Source organism: Pagrus pagrus, assembly GCF_965226575.1.
Source record: "Pagrus pagrus genome assembly, chromosome: 13".
NCBI classification, from domain to species: Eukaryota; Metazoa; Chordata; class Actinopteri; order Spariformes; family Sparidae; genus Pagrus; species Pagrus pagrus.
This window is the reverse complement of record NC_140197.1, coordinates 23035611-23054575: the sequence shown is the minus strand read 5'-3', so window position 1 is coordinate 23054575 and position 18965 is coordinate 23035611. Positions and strand designations below refer to the sequence as shown.

Here is an 18965-nt window from a genome sequence, read left to right as displayed (position 1 = left end):
CTGCTAAAGGTCTCCCCCTGTCGGCAGCCTCCTGTTAGAAAACCACTTTTGAAAACTAAATTCGTCTTATGATGATGTGATAATGATATGGTTCAAGTTTGGTTAGGTTTAAATAAAACATTTTTTTAAAAACCGACTTGTTTTGGTGGAGGAAAAGAAAGAGCATCGTTTGGGCTAAAATGGCTACTTCCGGGTCTTTGTTGTCATGGTTACACAGCCACGTTGAGCTGAAAGCCACTTCAGCATGATTTTAACCAACTTGTAGGATACTTTACGTGAGTATTTCTGTTTTCTGCTACTTTACACCTCTACTGCACTACATTTATTCAATGGCTGTAGTTGTTAGTTACTTACAGAGTCAGATTTTATATAAAATACAAACCAGCTCCACCTCAACCAGCCAGCAACAGCAGTGAAATACTACTTACACATTCACAACTGAAAAATGTATGAGCCTATAATAATATATCAGTCGTTTTACAGCCGGACAAGTACTTTTACTCATGATGGTTTAAGCTTCATTTAGCTTAAAATGCTCATGTACTGTGGAATAGAAATCTTCACCAACAACACGGTCAGTAAATAACTCCAGAGTTCAGCGTTGATCAGGTTTTAATCCAAAATGTAGGTACAACTTAATCAAACTTAGTTTGTAGAGCCAAACATGTCTCCTTTCACTGACAAAATGTGAATCTGAAAGACCTCGACATATTATAAGGGCTGAAACAAATACAGACACACAGCTAAACAAGAGCATCAAGATAAACAAATGTATAATGGGTAAGAAACTCTTCATATACAGATCAGATTGTTACTCTATGTTGGCTTACAGAAGTGGTACAAGTAAATTTAACTGTTGCTACCAAGCTATGTGAACTGCAGTAGTACAAAACAAATGTGAATATACTGTATGAGGTGTGAGAGATATACAACACAGCATCATGACATGATAGATGAGTCACTCCTCCTGCTCCCAGGCCGGTTTATCAAGTGAACATGATCCATCTGGGGAGATTTCCTATGTGGATGTTTACACTGAGGCCCTTTTTTTTTGCTCCTTCACATCATTTCATGTAACCTCTCCAAGAACTTGAGATAAATTAATGTACGTTATCTTAAGGTTTCTTCATTTATGTATCAATCCTGTGCTGGCTAAATTCCCAGGAAAGTATTTTTCTTTTAGTCTGACACTGTAGCTAATCTAGACTGCACAAACATGTCTGATTCATTCTCCTGGACACATTCAAGCCCCAATTTTAATGACATGTTCTGGTTGCTAGCAGATCAAAGACACCAACATATGATTTTATTTATCGCTGTGTATTTGTTTGTTTGTTTACAGTCAGCACAACCCCTCACGTGTTGCTGGGCACACTGTGAGCTGTGTTTATGGTCTGGATTATAGGCCGGGGTACTTATTGTCTTTCCAGCTGTGGATCTAATAAACGCTCTCATGTCAGATAGAAATGATGAAAGCGGTGGCTAAGAGAGGTGGTGAAGTCAGCCACAGTGCTTGTAAAGCTCGCATTTGTCAGTTTTACATGCCATAAAAAAAAAAACACGGCTTTTACATAACCACTGGAAATCAAAGAGCAACAAAGAGGGTTTTCTGTTCCATGTGGGCCACAGAAGGATGTTGTGAGTGTAGACGCCCCATGTTTTGAAGAGTCATAAACAGACTTCACGTGGAATGTGTAATATTGTATAGCACTGATTTTAGGCCTGGCATTGTAAGGGTTGTGATGACCACGTCTAATCTTTCATGTCAGGTTTCTCAATGTCCCTGCAGCTGGTTTGGACAGAGGGAGGCGCCATACACTCTGCTCACACTGTAACTCAAGAACAAACACACTGTACACTGTAAAAAAATAAATGTTTTTTTTAAATATTGTTTTTTTGGAATTTCTCCTGTTTATTCATATTTTTGAAATACAGGAAATATCTTTTAAATACAAAACTTAAACTGTGTATTTAGATGTCTAATGTAAAATAACATTAAGAGCCTGTAACTGAATTACCATAAAACTGCAAGTTTCTTTTAAAGAAACTGTTTAACACTTTTTAATTAAAAGTGTTACATATAAGTATAATATTAAAATGACATTTAGTGACAATAGCAGCAGAAGTAGATTTGGATCTGTATTATATTATTATCATTATTTATATTTTAAGTATTGTGCAGTTACATAGATTTTTTTGTGAACTGACAGATATCTCGAAGATTTTGTATACATGTAGCTAGACATATTTATCTATTAACTCGCTAATTGTATGTGATTTTTTTTTCTGCTAAACGTGCTTTGTGTTTTGATTTTAACTGCCCAATTATGTGACTACCAACCTGCTTATAGATCATGTGACAATTTACCTACCTGCATAGTCTGTCATGTGACTGTCTGCTGACATATAAATTGTAAGCCGAGCCCAAAGGTGGCCATGTTGTGCATGCCTGCCTGATGAAGACCTTAATGGCTGAAAAGCATAGGCATGTTTTTACTAATTCAATAGCCGTGATTAATTAAAGCCTTTTTAACTATTAACTCTCTTGAGTGCCTCACACTTTTGCTACGATTCTGAAAAAATAAACAAGATCGTATGTGAAATTAAAGCTAAAAAAAATGTTTTCAATCATGGAAAATGACGAGCGAGAGGCATCAACATTTTTTTTTAAACTTTTTTTTACAGTGCACACTGAATGGTACTATTTATACTTTTATCGCTCAGAATGATTGAACTACACTGGAATCCCGACTGTTGTGTTATTCTCGAAAATAGAACGATAATAACTCAATGTCAGGGTCTTTTATGTGTGCAGATGATCATCTCTCTCGTCTCTGGTCCAAAGCCTCATCAGCTGATCTTTGTGTCTTTTGTAATCCCCATGGCAACGGACGAACAGCTCCGAGGAGGAGAGAGAGGGTGTAGTTAGAGACAGGGTGGTGGTGGTGGTGGAGGTGGTGTGTGCAGAGAGAGGAAGAGAGTGAAGTGGGATTCAGAGAGAACTGTGTTTGCAAAGGGAAGAAGAAGAAGAGAGGAGCTGAGACAACGCTGTGTTTTGTTTTTTAAATTTTTTGTGTCTTTTGCTGTTCGACATGTGTTTCAGTTTGGTGATGCTGTTCCTCTGTCTCTCCCAAACAGAGCTGGCGAGAGTTTGGGCTCAACAGCGAACAGGTGAGTCATCAATGCTTTTATCTTTGCACCTGTACTGGTCTCACAGATGCTTAATCTCACAGGTGTGAGACTATGTTGCAGCTTCTTCACCTTTTTGAAGTCTGTGCAGCATCTGACTATTTGTTTCTTGAGTTAAAGGGATTGTTAATATTCTTAAATATTGTTTTTTTTTAATGCTGTTTGTGCGACTTTAACTCACTTCAAAACCGCAGAACTTCAGCAGGACTCAAATGGGCATGCCATGCCCTTTTCATTTTTACACACAGAAGTGAGTGACCTAGTTAACAAGTGTACAATAAAAATACCCTCTTCCACAAGCATGCGACTGATTCTAAACAACAGCCCACAAACAGCCTGTCTGAGGTTTAAAATTAGATTGAGACTTTGTTTTTCACTTTGCCTCCCTGCTAGACAGAAAAAAAAAAATGGTGGAGGCTTTTTAGGGGAGTCGACGTGGATTTATCAGTTGCCATATGTTGTAAATGGATATGCAGGATGTTTGGAGGATTTATAATAATTTATTCCTAGCTCTGAGGAATTTGACTGGTCACTCCCTACAGACGTGTCCCCTGCCTCCACAACCCTATTGTCTGAATAAATGTCGGCTCTGCAAACCACAGATATGTTGAAACTTTCTTCAGTTTAAATTTTCTTTTTAATTGTTGTTGACAACGCTGTGTTCTGGTTAAGTGTTGGTAGAAAATTACTTTGTTAGGGTAAGGAAAAGATCATGTTTTGGCTGAAAATACCTAATTCTGTCGCCACAAACACGGCTGGAGATGTCCCGACTTCCCATCAAAAATAAAAATAAAAATTCTCACCACAACCACCAACAGCCCCTTAGCAATTTTTCCTAAAATATCATCAAAACAGCATCAAAAACATTCAATCCACCAGCGCCCCTGATGTGCTCGGCAGCGTTCGTATAGGGAAACGTGACAGATGAAACAGCACCACAGATGAATGTGCAGGGGGTGCTCAGATGTTTTCGCAACATAAGGGGTCAGTTGTCGGTATTAACCTACCATATCCTCCTTTCCTATGCCTCATTTGCTCTTATCTGCCTTGTCACTTAACATTATACACAGCTCAGGTTTTTAAAAATGACTTTGGTCCTCAGAGAGCCATCTGAACCAGACTGTAAAAACAGAGTCCCGGACTGAAAATGAATCGTGTGCCCGACGATGACCTCAGTGTTTGGCCTCTTGTCTCCCGTCCTGTTGAGAAGTTTGCTTAACAAAAACGGCCCGAAGCCGCTCCAGACATGTTGGAGCTGAGCAGTGACTGGAAGAATGAGAAGTACGGTTGTTTTGTCAGATTGGATCATAGATAGGATGTTATTGTCTGTGGATGGCAGATCGACTTCTATTTTATAAAAGTCATGTGCAGTTTGACTTGCGATAGCGAAGCATGCTTGTGTTTTCGGAAAAATAAAATGGCAGGAACAATAACAGTTATCTGCCAACAGCTGAGCAACTTCTTTTTTTGATTCATGTTGTAATTTGGAACAGCGTTTGTTTCCTTCATTCACTTCTCTTATCTTTTAGCAACAAATTTAGACCTCCTCCATGCAGAGCTTTGTTGTCACCATAACAGAAGAAATGTGGGGCAATCAGTGGACTCATGTTCTCCTGACAAGACTTGGATTGGATTGTCTTTATAGTTTTATTGTGAAATCTAACTCTCCGCACCCTTAGGGGTGTTATAAATTGAATTTGTCACATTTCTTAACTGTGGTTATTTATTAAAGGAGGCTCCTCTCAAAGCATTAATTCCATGGAGAATACATCCTAAGAGATTTAACATCTTATCAACTTCCCAAGTATTTCCTCTAAGTGGCCTGATTATCTGGAAGAAACTTTTTCAGTGGAATGAGGCTGAAGAATTGCACCATCTGCGTTTCAACCACATGCCTCGAAATGAACTATGCATGTTTACTGTGGGTGATGTTGAGGAGCCCATGCCAGCTCCTCCAGCCTCTGCTCAGGAAGGGCGTGTACTCTCAGGCAGCTCCGAGCTGACCGCTCACAGAAAAAGGCAGCTAAACGTCGTGGTTTGGTAGCCCCTATAAGAGTGGGCAGAGGTCAGTTCTCTGTCCAAAACATCTGCCCTCTCATTTGAAAAAAGGGCTTCCTGTTCTACCCTCCTGGGTCTTTCACAAAATGTTTGTCATTCTTTGTCTCAGTGCAGACAAACACATTTATACTAAATTGCACAAACCTCATTTGTGTTCTTGACCGCTGCAACCAATCAACATTTTTCTCACTTTCTGACTCACCAGCACCATTGTTACACTGGCACAGAGACGTATGGGTTGATGTTAGCCTTCAAACAAACAATAGGAGAGTCAATTATCTATTGTTATTTTTCATCTTCTATCTGCGGCAGCACTCTTTTTCTTTTTCATGCACATACAAAACAAATCGTCATCCATCTTCTTGCTATTGTTTCACCACTTAGGTATTTTGTTGCAACCCTTTCCCATTGGATTTGCTTGAAACAGACTTTAATAATATACACACAAATTTATGAAACAATAGGACAAGTGTTGTTAAAACAATTTTCATAGCACGGACCAGAAGCTGTGAGGTGTTAGCTCAAAAATTACATATGTGTTTTGTTTGAAAACCTCAAATTTTTATGTGTCAAAATCACCATATGAGTCAAAAGTAATGTTGCTTCAGTTCTAAAGACAATACAAATAGACGAAAATGAAAAGAAATATAGAAATCATTACCAGCTGTGACAGTGTTGGCAGTTTGGAGCAGATGTTTATCTTTCTGTCTTTGGATAGATTTTTGTCTTTATGCCCCCGGCTCACATTTGTTTTAAGTTGTGGACCACTGTAACCTAATGCCAATCATTCCCCTCCAATCTAGAGTAGCTATTATTGTTTTCACTTTGTCTGTCAGTCTGTTTGTCTGTGAATATATTCTGTCAGGGCGATAGCATCACAACAATCCAAGACACAGTCACGAATAGGGCTGAGTGTTGTTAAAAAAATGTCAGTACTGGTATCAACACCATAACCTTGACTCCTCTTGACTTCCTGAACTATACGTTTTTCAATACCAATTTTATGGTATCCGTCATAACAAAACATTACATTATGCATTTCTGTAAAAATCTTAGTTTTATATTTCAGCTCAGAGCTAGTGTTTGGTTCGTCCATTCTGGGCTACTGTGGAAACATGGAGGACTTTCCGGCAGAGGCCGCTCTCTCTAGCTCATTCTAAGGTGACGAAAATAATAGTTTCAATTATGACTATTATGTGCCATTTCTGCCCCTAAATTCCCCTGAATCACACTGGACCTTTAAAGGCTTCAATATGTATATTAAGGGCGTCCAAATGATTCAAAATATTCAATTCTTACAATAAGGATACCAGAGTTGTTAATATTTGAGTCACTCCTTCAATTTCAAAATATAAGTTTGAAAATTGGTATCAAAATTTAGATTTTACTTGTTGTAACATTTTGTATGAATTGTTACGAGATGCCAAACAGTAGGAGCAGAACCAATGTGCGATCCAGCAAATAATTCATATAAAAACTAACAAGTGCAGAGAGTTTTTTCTCCGTTTCTCCTGGACAGCCGGGACAATAAGATTCCCATCTCACTGTTCTGGTTATCTGCCAGTGAATTCAATACTACTGCCCATGACAGCGATGACGTGAGTAAATATTATGAGCCACAACTTCATAATGAGTCTGCGCCCCTCCCAGCTTAAGCCAGAAAACGTTTATCTGCTGCACTGCAGACCTCAACAACTGCTCGCACACCATCTATTCCTCCTCTTACCTCATGGATGCCAGAAGAGGGCGGATCCAGCCTTCAACAATCACACATCTAGGTTTAATATACGCGCTGCCACGAATGCACTGACGCACCACTTAATTGAATCAAAGGGTGGAGAGAAACGCTCATGAACAAATACAATTAGCTCCCTATGAGGTCAAGACAGTTGGGTTGTCACTTCAGAGACTTATTAAATGACGCATTGTAGTTGTGATGGCTGTAGCAGACATCAGTGTTATAATTGTGGGAATGCAGAGTGGTGTTTAAAGCAGGGCTCGCCAGCTACAGTCCCACACGGTCTGAACTCTGGGGGTTTGGCACAGGACGTAGCTGAGGGACCAACAGGCCTGTGTTCCCCTCCCACACGCAGGACAGAAATGCAGGCATCAAACCAATGTAACTAACATTTCACTGGTAGGCGAGGAGCAGCACTGACTGGGTGCTGGCACCCATAAGGACTTGTTAGAAGCTAAATATGTCAGATTTCATCTAATTAAGTGTGCTCTCATGTTGTTTATCCAGTTTGTGTTAAGACTGAATTGAGCTGCTTTAACTATTTGATGTTTAACAATGAACATCTGCAAAGCTGCAAACAAGAAGGATTACGTTGTAGTGTGTTAATGTGCTCACTAACATAGGCTTGTAAAAGTAGGAGAGGGAGTGGGAGTCTGCATGTGAGGAAGTTCTCTGATATCTTTTAGGCTTGAACACATAAACAATATGTCTGAATTTAAAGCATTTCCTTTAGACAGCGGGCCAGTCTGGCCAGACACCTGAAAAATAAGCCTGCTTTGTCTCTGCATGTCTTTTCATGACCATTTTTGAGACCAACACAGAAGACACCTTGTATTGTAATGTGGGTTTGGTTATAGGTGCAGTTCCCTTTAACTGTCATATTATTTTCAGTGAGCTACGCCCATTCGCCTTATTTCAAACACATGAGGTTTAGCAAACCCGCCATTAGATTTAATTTGGCCCGCCAGATGTTTCCTTGTATCCTTACATTTTGCATGTTACATTACAGTACAATAGGTGTCTGCTTTTGACCCATGGCCCAAAATCAAGTTTGGGTTTTGGCCTTCCAAGGGGAAAAAGTCTGGGCACCCCTGCAACAGACCTTTTTTCACAGCAGATAATTTTGATGTCATAGCAGAGAAAGCACAGGCGTCATTGATAACATTGACGTTACTCAAAGCCACTGCATACCATTTAAGTGCTGGCCAACTGGCAAGGCTTAACGGGATATATGATGGAACAGAGCCACCATTAACTGGGCTAAATTTATTTCACCTGTGTTTTTACTGCTATGGACCGAGGAACTTAAGAAAGAAGGAAGGGTGATTATCTTGCTTTGATGACAGCTGTGTTTAATCTATGAGAGATGCATGGAGAAACGCACTAAAACCAAACATATCTATGTCGTATGACTTCTGATTTCCAGAAAATAAATGAACATACTTCAGAGAGTAGGTAGGCCCTGTCTATCATTCAGAAATAAAATCAGTCATACACCTATTATCTGAAGCGTGGTCTTTAATTTTCTGGAGGCATTTCTTCATTAAAAGTCACAGGACGTAGATATGTTCGGTTTTAGTGTTTCTCGACACATTTCCTATTTACTTCAATACAATCTGGCCCAAAGTTTGGCCCAAAAGCAAGACTGAGTGACATAATTAACGAATAAGGTGTGTTGTTTCAGCAGTAAGATAAGTGGCATAGCATGAATGCACTGCATGGGAGCTTGGATGCCACCTTTAATTCATTTGAATCAGGTGTGTGAAAGGCTGGTGACTTTGGCTCAGTCACATGTTAAAGCATGTTTTTCTACCTCAAACTTCCAATTCAAGCATGCGTCAAATCAAAGTGTGCTGCAGTAGTGGATCCAAAGAAAGCATGACTGCAAGTCCACTTTTTACTGCAGCACAATGACTAAAACATGTTTCATGAGCCAAACTAGCTTTAAAACGCAAGTCAAGTGTCTGAATCTCGACTCAGTGCTGTTTTCTTCTTGTCTGAGGTCCAGTCGGGCCACAATCATCTCACATGAAGGCTGGATGTTTCCTACAGTGGAGGGGGGCGGGGGGCTGTTGCTAACGTTACCTCGCTGCTTCTTTTAGCTAGCGTTAGCATGGGCAAACAACTTTAAACGCACCTCACAGTGCAAGTTAACACGGTTATAGCGTGGGTTAACAGGTGTTTGAGCCTGGGCTTTCAACCTGGACCACTGGGGGGGTCCGGTAGAGTCACCCTGCTCAGTTTTACTCTGCTCAGTTGTCGACTAGTCCCGGCATGAAGACACCGGAGCAGCAGAGGCGAACTCTTCGCGGCAGCCTGGCTGACCACGGCAGGAGATTCGCGGTGTTTCTGCTCGGGAAACTGAACACGGCGGAGTGATTCCCGTGGCTTTTTTTGTTGTTGTTCGTAAACGCTCCAAACGCGGCTTCAAGCACCTCCTGTCGTTCACTGAAAGCCAGGCAGAAAACAGCAAACGATAGTGACAGGAGGCCGTCCTGACTTAGGGTTAGAAGAGACACCCCGCGAAAATGGAGCGCCGTTCAGGGGTTTATATAGGCTGCTCGTGACGTCACCGCTACGTCCCGTAAAGTACCCGATAAAGCCGCAATCACTAGCCGAGCACCGTAATATTCTTTCAGCATTCTGGAGCTGACATGCGGCACAAAAAGGGGGTCAAAAGGTCAACCTCCAAATGAAATGTGTCGCAAAAATATTCATGAAACATAAACTCAGAAAACAATCAAGTGAAACATTAAAATATCCCAATATCCCTAACTAATTTTGAGTAGTGTATGATATGATAGCGTGACAACCTGGAAATACAAGTTAAACAGGATGCCAGACATTTGGGAGTCTGAATGTTGTGCAACATTGGTTGAAACATTTGAAATAGCTCCAAAATAAGGTCACCTCAGTTTATTCAAACTTTTTTTTTTTGTTAATCTTGTAAAACAATTGCCATGTATATATTATACATGTGTGCCTTATTATGAAGCCTTCACTGTTCAAATAGAGAAAGGATGACTGGACACTTTCCAACACAACTGTAAACTCTGAAAACTGTTTTTAAAACTTGCCATGAAAGCAAACTTGTGTAGCAGATTGGTTTTCTGGAAGCCAGATATGGTTTTGAATTTTGCTGAAATCGCAGTCTTCCTGAATAATTTATTGATCAAGTATTCTTTCATCATTTTATTTTTACACAAGAGAACGAGGCAAGTTTGTTTTTTAAAAAGTGCTATGCATATAAAAACAAAAATCTGTGCATCAGCACACCCAAAACAACAAGAAAAACAATTAATAATTTAACCGATTAATTACCCATAAACCAGCAGGTTTAAGTTCTTAGATGAACATACCATATGAACATAAATGACCTCTGGGTGCTCCGTCAAAACATTTGCCCCGTCTGACTTCAAATGTACAGCTGTGTTATTGACTGAGGTTGTGCAAGGCAAAGACGTCCATAACTCCAAGACATGCGTTTTCCACACTCAATAGAAAATCACAGAGTGGTGCTACAGTAAAATAAACTCCTAACATCAACTCGGAAATATGTGGCTTGAAAGAAAGACAAGCCCCCAATTGAAAACACCCCAAACGTTAAAACAAAGCATACCTACCTCAGTTTGCTTACCAAGTATGGTTGCACTGTTTGTATGTTTTGACAGTTCCCTCCGAGCATCATTTGTATTGTTTTTGACTTCATTCAACAATGGCTTTAACTGACCATGCTAGACTGACATTTCAAGTTTGGGTGATTGGCTGAAACTGTAAACATCCTTTTTGAGTCTGAATAAATCTTGCATCTGAAATGTTTCCAGACAGTTTGCCAGGGTAAAGAAAAGCTATATATTTTTAGATCAGTGGGTTTAGAAAAGCATGCAAGTGCTTCTATCATCAAATCCCATAATGACCAGCTCAACATACTAACGTGATATTCATTATTTTGGACAGACAACTGGTACAGTGTGATCTCACAGCAGCATGAAGAGTCAACTGGAGGGGATAGTCATCCTCACCAAACCCAGAGGTCGTCTTCAGGCCACGCTCGGATAAACAGGGCGGTCCTGGGTGGCGGACTAACCATCGACACCCTGCCAGACAACATGACACGCATAGTGGTGAGTGCTGCACCACAGTGTACTGTAATGACTTATGGCATTTATTATGTGTTTGGCTTTTGACATGTCCTATTTGTTTTGATTGGAGTTAAACACTGCCCTCTTTTGGAAGGTAGAATTCAGTCTTTGGTATATGACAACATATGATTTGCAGAGTGAACCCTTGATGTCACACTCTGTCACACCATTACATCCTCTCATCCTCTATGTTTTTCTGTCTGGAAGGAGGACTCTGGCAAGTACTACACATGGCGTAGTTTTGGCCCAGAAGACCAGCGCACTCAGGAATTATGGGTTGACATGAGTGACGTCCGCCACGGCCAAGTCAGAGTCCATGGCATTCTGTCAAATTCATACAAACAGGCTGTGGTGAGTCTTACACACAAAGATACATCTTCATCTCTTTATGTCATTCATATTGCAGGCCATCAATATGAAGTGGGTGACAGTTGTTATGGGGGGTATATCTCAGCATTTGGATCAATAGGTGCCCAGTTCACATATTAATGATTTAGTAAAGATACACATACACTATAAATATCTTTGTAGACTATCTATATATTTTTATATATTTAAATGGAAATTTACCAGGCAGTCAGTGAGAGGTCGTTAAGAGCTTTTCAGGGATATAGCGTACTTGTATGGGATGTTTCCAAATCAAATGTGGATTATCAAAGGTTTTAACAAAGCCAGGAATCTTTATGCTCCCAAGCCAAAGCACACAAACAAATCTTTTCTTTGTTCTCAATGAGATAGAGTGCAAACTGCAACATTGCCACAATTACAAGTCAGGCAGCTACAAATTCAGTATTTAAAAGGGAGAGAAGCCTGAAAGCCACAATGAAACTCAGTCTGAAAGATATCATAAATGTATCCACTCTGCTATCTTCTTTGTAAGATGTTTGTTTAGGTTTTTTTATTTATATGGTCATTTATTTATTTATTTATTTATTTCGGCATGTTATTAGACAGTCATCATCACACATCATCTTAGTTAAAATAAGGTAGTACACATGGCCGAAAGGGAAAGCGGGAGAAGCAGATGCTTATCTAGTCCCGCCCCCATATATCAAGCAATGAATAAAAAGGAGTGAGAAGTTGGTGAGGGGGTGTAACTCAGTAGTAGAGCATTTGACTACAAAACAAGAGGTTGCAAGTTCAAATGTGGGTGCCTCCTTTGCAAACTTAACAAAATGGCTACCTTAAAACATAATAATGTGACATAGTGGCACGTTAACAAAGATTTATACTTTTCAACCAGTGGAGTTTTGCCGTCACCAGAGTAAACATACAAGTGCATGCCCTTCCTTATTTTATGTGTGGGTGATTTTTATGTTCATCTATCAGAATATGATTGGGCAAAGAATGATTGTAGTTTGTGGGGGTATGGCTCAGTGGTAGAGCCTTTGACTGCAGATCAAGAGGTCCCCAGCTCAAAACTGGGTGCCCTCCATGCAGAACAAAGCTGGGGCTGTTTAATAACTGCGTGTATGGTGTGACATAGTTAGCAAATATAGACTGTTTACTAGTGAAAGGGATGAATCTTGCCTTCATATTTTATGTGAACAATGACAAACTACAGGAAACGCACAGGTCGGTGCACTTTCTTATTATGTATATCAGTGATTTTCTTTAACTATGTGGTCATTTGTCAGATTGGGAATTTACAAAAGATTACACAATATTTTATGGGGGTATAGCTCAGTGGTAGAGCATTTGACTGCAGATCAAGAGGTCCTCAGTTCAAATCTGGGTACCCCCTGACCTGATTATATTGGCAAGAATCCATCTTTAGGTCTGTTATAGTACATGAAGTTTATATGTTCCTTCGAAAGTCATCAGAAGAATATGCCAACAAACTGAGTACATTATATGACTCCTGTTTTCTATGCTCTTTGTGAAATGGAGGGCAAAAGTGCAACACTTCAGTAAGTACAAGTAAACAGCCAGCTATTGATTCTCTTTGTAAAAGGAGAAAATCCTGAAATATTGTCCTAAAATTTTATGTGAGAGCATGCCAGTCTGAAGTTCAGTCTGAAGCATAAGGTAGCACTGCTAGACTGGCTAAAGGACTGGAAAATGTTGGTAGATGCCAAGACCTACAGCCCTGCCAGAGGCTGTAAGCACACGCCCAGTCTTGACCTCTGTTGTGCAACACCTGGGATCTCTGTAATACATACAGCTCGCCTTACTATGGACAGATGTGGTGGATCAGGAACAGGAAAGGAAACTCTTGGACACTGAAAAGCCCAGGATTCTCCAATTTGTCATTGAGTAAAAACATCCTGTCCAGGTTACATAGTTGGAGAAGCAGCAGTTGAAGCAACAGTACTGAAACTCAGATTTAAAAAGGATAAAAGGAAAAATGTGCTTGCAGTGTGGGAAATCAAAAGACAGGTGTCTTCAGGACATTATGATAAAGCCTGAACTCAAGAGTAATCATTTTTATCATTGGTTACAGCAGGGTCAGTTTTCCCATGTGCCCTGTTGATCTGGAAACTGATATGATGATTCTGAGAATTAATCATTGTGTATCGGATCTGTTATTCAGCAGAAAATCTGTTTTGAGAAGTTCACACCCAGTCAACTCAATGACCGACTCCCACAAAGCCAAGTTGTGTCTTTCTTTCAACAAGATCATTGCGAAACAGTTACATCAGAGTGCACGCTGAGAAAAATATTTATCACAGACAGGCTGATTGTAAGAAGCAACCAGAGCGCCTATCCCTGTATAAATAATATTTCATAATAAAGTTTATATCAGAAGGGGGTATAGCTCAGTGGTAGAGCATTTGACTGCAGATCAAGAGGTCCCCGGTTCAAATCCGAGTGCCCCCTTATTTATGGCAAAACCGAATACAAGCTTCAGCTGCTGAAATATAAACTGCGGTGTTATTGGGGTTACAACAGAACAGTACTGTTCGATAGAAAACAGGAAATGCAGAAATTCACACCAATGATGTAACACAAAGAGTTGTTGCATCATATCCTATGAAACTATGTGAATGGCAGACCCTGCCACCACCAAAGGTAGCTGCAGGCTCTGAAGCCAACATAGATTTTACATAGTGTCCAAACTGTGTATTTACTGCGTCAAATGATGCACTGGGACTCAAAAAGACTTTCCAATAAGCTAAGCTAAGCTAAAGAAGCAGCAAGAAAACCCTGGATACATTTTGGAGTGTCACAACTCCCGCGAAATGACTCGTTTCACTATCATCATCTGATAACATTTGGAAAGTCTAGAAGAGCTGCACCATGAAATCATTTTGCTGATATTCAAGTTAGCAGGGGGCTAAACCAAAAACTAGCCAGTTTAACAGAAGCCTCTTGTGCGCACACTCTGCGTTGTGGGGGTCATTTTTTCTTCTTAACTTTATCGTGTTACGTTATATATATGTATTATGTTATGTTATATATATATATATATTATGTTATATAATGAATTAGTTTTCATTATACGTCTACAGCTATATGTGAAATGTAATGCCAGAATGTGGATGTGTTGGAGTTAGTAAGTGAGCAAGAATGGTATTATAACTATATCAAAAATGACCTTTCAATGAGGGAAATGAAACAAAACAGGGCTTTTCCCAGACAGTTAAGCATTTTGCATCCCCTGTATTCTATCTCAATGCAAAACAAACCTTTAAGAGCTGATGAGGGTGCAGAACATCTCAAAACAAGTGGCTGCAATATGTGAATTATGGATTTATTTTATTTGAAAAAGACTAAAATATCTCTGTCTGCGTCTACTCTTTGCAGAGGGTTGCCCTGTCGTTTGACTTTCCCTTTTACGGACATTACCTGAGGCAGATTACCATAGCAACAGGAGGTACTTTTTCGATTTTATAACAGATGTTCAAGTGACCTTTCCTGAGCATGTTGAGAGCAGAGAAGTGTTTTGTATGAAAACAAGTTGCACTCAAGTCTTACATATTTTTCCATCTGGCCTGTTTTCAGGGTTCATCTTCACAGGGGACATTACTCACCGTATGCTGACCACAACGCAGTACATCGCCCCTCTAATGGCTAATTTTGACCCCAGCTACTCCAAAGACTCCACTGTGCAGTACCTAGATAATGGTGAGGTAACGCCTGACATTTGAGCAGGTCCAGGTTCTCAGATTGTCTGACTCATGTTTGGCTGACTCTGTCTGTCTTCAGGTGAGGTGTTTGTCGTCCAGTGGGAGCGGGTCAGAATCCCAAGAAGGGAGTCAGAGGGAGCCTTTACATTTCAGGCTGCGCTTTACAAAACAGGAGCCATCACGTTCTGCTACCAAGATGTGAGACACACCTCTGCTCTGTGCACCAGTTCTCTTCCTCATTATCGCTCCATGTGTGTGATTCCTCTTTCTGTCTGTTTATCAGATACCTCTGTCATTAGATGTGATGAGTTCAGCTGAGCATCCAGTGAAGGTCGGTTTGTCTGATGCCTTCATGGTCTCGACACCATCTCCTCAATCACCAGGTCAGCAATCAATCAGTCCTCAGAGTCTTGTGAAGCACTTCAGGCATTTAACCCTGTGATATCTCTGACACAGAAGCCAAACGGCAGATGATTTATGAGTACCATCGGGTTGAGATTGACACCAAGAAGATCACCAGCTTCTCTGCTGTTGAGTTCACTCCACTGCCTAGTGAGTGATCCTTATCCGCCCTAGTTAGGATTAGTTTAAACTGAGAATCAATACTCAAACAAGTCCCTGTGTCTCTGTTCAGCCTGCCTGCAACATGACAGCTGTGATCTCTGCCTCTCATCCAACCAAACCTCTGGTTGCAGCTGGTGCAATGTACTCCAGAGGTGAGTGTTGCATTAGGCTAGCCCAAACATCGATATACTGTAGTGCAGCTTTAACTCTTCTAAATAAATATACATACATCTTGTCTGTTTTAGGTGTTCAGATGGCATGGATAGACACAGACAAGAATGGCTGGACTACGCCTGTTCAGATGAGGTATTGCTGGACGTCAAGGATGAATATCTGCTTATTTGCCATATCTGATACTCATGTGCTGTTATGACGTGTGTGCGCAGAGCAAAGATCTGACCTGTGAGGATTATTCAAGGACTGACACCTCCACTGACTCATCTATCACACCAGAGATCGAGTATGTGACTTTGTCGACTCCTCTGCGGAAAGGCTGTGAAAGTGACGGTGAGGCTGAGCTATTTTTATTTTTTGTTGCTCTGTTAAAATCGATTCAGCCATGAAACAAGGATGAAAATGACTCCTTTCTGTCGCCTTTCAGACGAGACCAAACGTCGCATATTTAATACTGGCAATGGTGAGTTCATATTTGTAAGATCCATTGTGGCTAAAGATTTAAACATTTCTGGAGCTTCACAGCAAAACAGTGTTGCAGCATTCTCCTAAACAACTGTGGACTTGTTTTAAATCGTTTCACAAAATGATATCAATGGGCTTTACAATCTGTACAGTGAACGACATCCTCTGTCACGATTATGAAAAGTTGTTATTCACACCCTTGAGGTTGAGCTTGTGCACCCACTTCAAACAGGGTGCCTTAACACTTTTAGCTTAGCGGCTACAGGGAAGATTTTGGCTTTTAAAAGGGTGTAAATAATGTCTTTTCAAATCAATTTGGGATCTCAGGGCTTATAGGGACTCAGAATATGCCGGACAAGCTGAATGGAGCCATTTTATGTTTAAGTGCCCTGCTACTTCAGCTGTTTAGGAGAATGGCACAATGCTGTTTTGCTGTGAAGCTCCAGAAATGTTTTGGGTACTACGATTTTATGATTATTTAATGTAATATAAATTGTAAGGGATATAATAATGAGGCTTCTTTGTCAATACAGATGTAAAGACAGATTCTTCAACCAAGACTGACAGGTTGGCTAACACAGGAGTGATAGCCGGGATAGCAGCCGCGCTGGTTTTACTTTTGGCTCTGATACTGTTGGCTCTTTACATCAACTACCATACAACTGCACCATCACCACTTTACCTCATCCAGGTGAGCACTGAATCCTACACCTGCCCTTACAAAGGCCCAGGTGTGTTTTAATTAATCAATATCCACATCACAGAGGATTTTTCTGAGCTATAATTATTTATGTCCACATGGATTTCTTTTAGCGACGCAAGAGCTGCTGGCCCTCCTGGAAGTTTCAGAAGCAACAACCTGGTTACACAGAGGTGGAAGGAGGCCATGAAAAAGACAGCATTGTTGAAGCTGGGCCGTGTTGAAACGATGAATGGAAATGTGGATAAACAAGATGTTTGCATTAAAATGATTTCTACAAACATAAAGTATATACTTTTGTCACAACACTTAGATTCCATGGCCAGTTCCACTTTAATATTCAGCTCCGTTGCTCCATTGCAAAAAAGATGTAAACTGGTGAAATCTGAATGTTATTTGATATTGAATGATTTAATTCGCATTTTATATCTCCACTGGAAAAATTGGTGGTTGTACCCCACCTTTTTTATGGGATTTGACTGTAGTAAACTGTGCAATGCATGCCAAAAGTTTGAAAACCTGAGAAAAAATACATAAACTATGCTTTTTTAAAAAATAAAACAAATAAAGTTCTGGGTGTGCTACACTTTCAATCCAGCTGCTTTTAATGGGGAAGATGATTATTTCAAGTTCTGCCTTTTTTTTTGGCAAGAACACACAGTACCTTATCCAAACTCATTTGTTGGTGTTTTATACCAGCATTATTTGATGCTGTAGAAATGGAGTGAAAATGCACAAAATGCTGACACCACATTGGGAAACATCTTGGTAACTCTTCCTCTTACAGACCTGAGAATATCGTGGTGAGTAGATGGTAACTACCAAGTAATGTATTTGTAATTTCTTTGAAATTGCCCCCAAATTACCAAAACAATCAAGTTAAAATGTATTGAACATTACCCCAACATCATTTAATCATAATATAATTAGCAGTTTATTGTGTCTAACTATAAATAAATTGACATTTAGGAAAATTGTTGCAAAATTGGACTGATCTGGTTGAAATGATCTGGTGAGAATGTCAATGGTTAAAAACAAGTACTTCAATTGATACTGACCTTTAAGTTGGGCAAAAACTAGTTGGGAAACTCTGCTGCAACTCACCTCAACCCACTTAGTGGCCTGCTGAGGGGAAGTTAGAAAGAAACTAGCAGAGATGTGGACTCCAGTCATTGAGAGTTGACTTGAGACACAATGACTTGACTGTGTTCTGTGATATTTTCGGTTATGTTTTGAAGAAAAAATAGTCTGGCTGTCAATATTGCACTGTTTAAAAATGATATGGAGGGAAGATTTTCTTATTGAGAATATTAAGAAATTGACACAACATCTCACAACTTGACATGACTTACCTGAAAAAAAGAAAAAAAGAAGACTTGGGACTTGCTTGAGACTCGGACGAAACAACTTGACTTGACTTGGACCAAATGACTCGAGTCTCATGTCTGGAAAACTAGTTTGAAATTAGAAAGATGTCATGATCAGAAGAAACCAATAGGAAGTTTGATAGAAATGTATTTAATAAATCACCAGCTATTTATTAACTGCTTATCATAAAATAGCATAATATTATTATCAAGTGATGTCGGAGTAGTTTTCAATACATTTTAAGGTAATTGTGGTTATTTGGGGGCATTTCTGGTGGGATATTTCACCTGGTAATTACCACCTACTCACCATGAAATGTGCTTTATAATGAAGTGTTAGTGGTGCAGTACAACTCTTCTGTCAGCAGGTGTCACCCTCACCAAATGCATCACGTGGACACCAAGCCGGACATGCAGTGAACGTGGCAGATGTGTAAAAATGTGATTTGAGATCGTTGGATTGGTAAAACCCCCCAAAAAACCTGCAACAGCAGGAAG

The 18965-nt window shown here is 40.0% G+C and overlaps 1 protein-coding gene across 3 annotated transcripts; it reads left to right on the top strand.

The window, feature by feature from the left end:
- Positions 1 to 197: 197 nt before the first annotated feature.
- LOC311268297 (plexin domain-containing protein 1-like) lies at positions 198 to 17673 on the top strand (the record flags this gene model as incomplete). 3 transcript variants are annotated; one of them, XM_084371866.1, is made up of 15 exons in its annotated part: positions 198 to 275; positions 3104 to 3171; positions 10943 to 11109; positions 11335 to 11478; positions 14875 to 14944; positions 15073 to 15200; positions 15282 to 15395; positions 15481 to 15580; positions 15654 to 15749; positions 15832 to 15913; positions 16007 to 16067; positions 16148 to 16268; positions 16363 to 16398; positions 16934 to 17091; positions 17214 to 17673. In XM_084371866.1, the coding sequence occupies 14 exons, from the start codon at positions 3111 to 3113 to the stop codon at positions 17322 to 17324; spliced, it is 1449 nt and encodes a 482-aa protein (XP_084227992.1). In that variant the 3' UTR covers positions 17325 to 17673. The 3 variants fall into 3 exon arrangements, with proteins under 3 accessions (XP_084227992.1, XP_084227991.1, XP_084227993.1); XM_084371865.1 differs by lacking the exon at positions 198 to 275 and having other exon boundaries at positions 3093 to 3171; XM_084371867.1 differs by lacking the exons at positions 198 to 275; positions 16363 to 16398 and having other exon boundaries at positions 3093 to 3171.
- Between the last annotated feature and the right edge of the window lie 1292 nt (positions 17674 to 18965).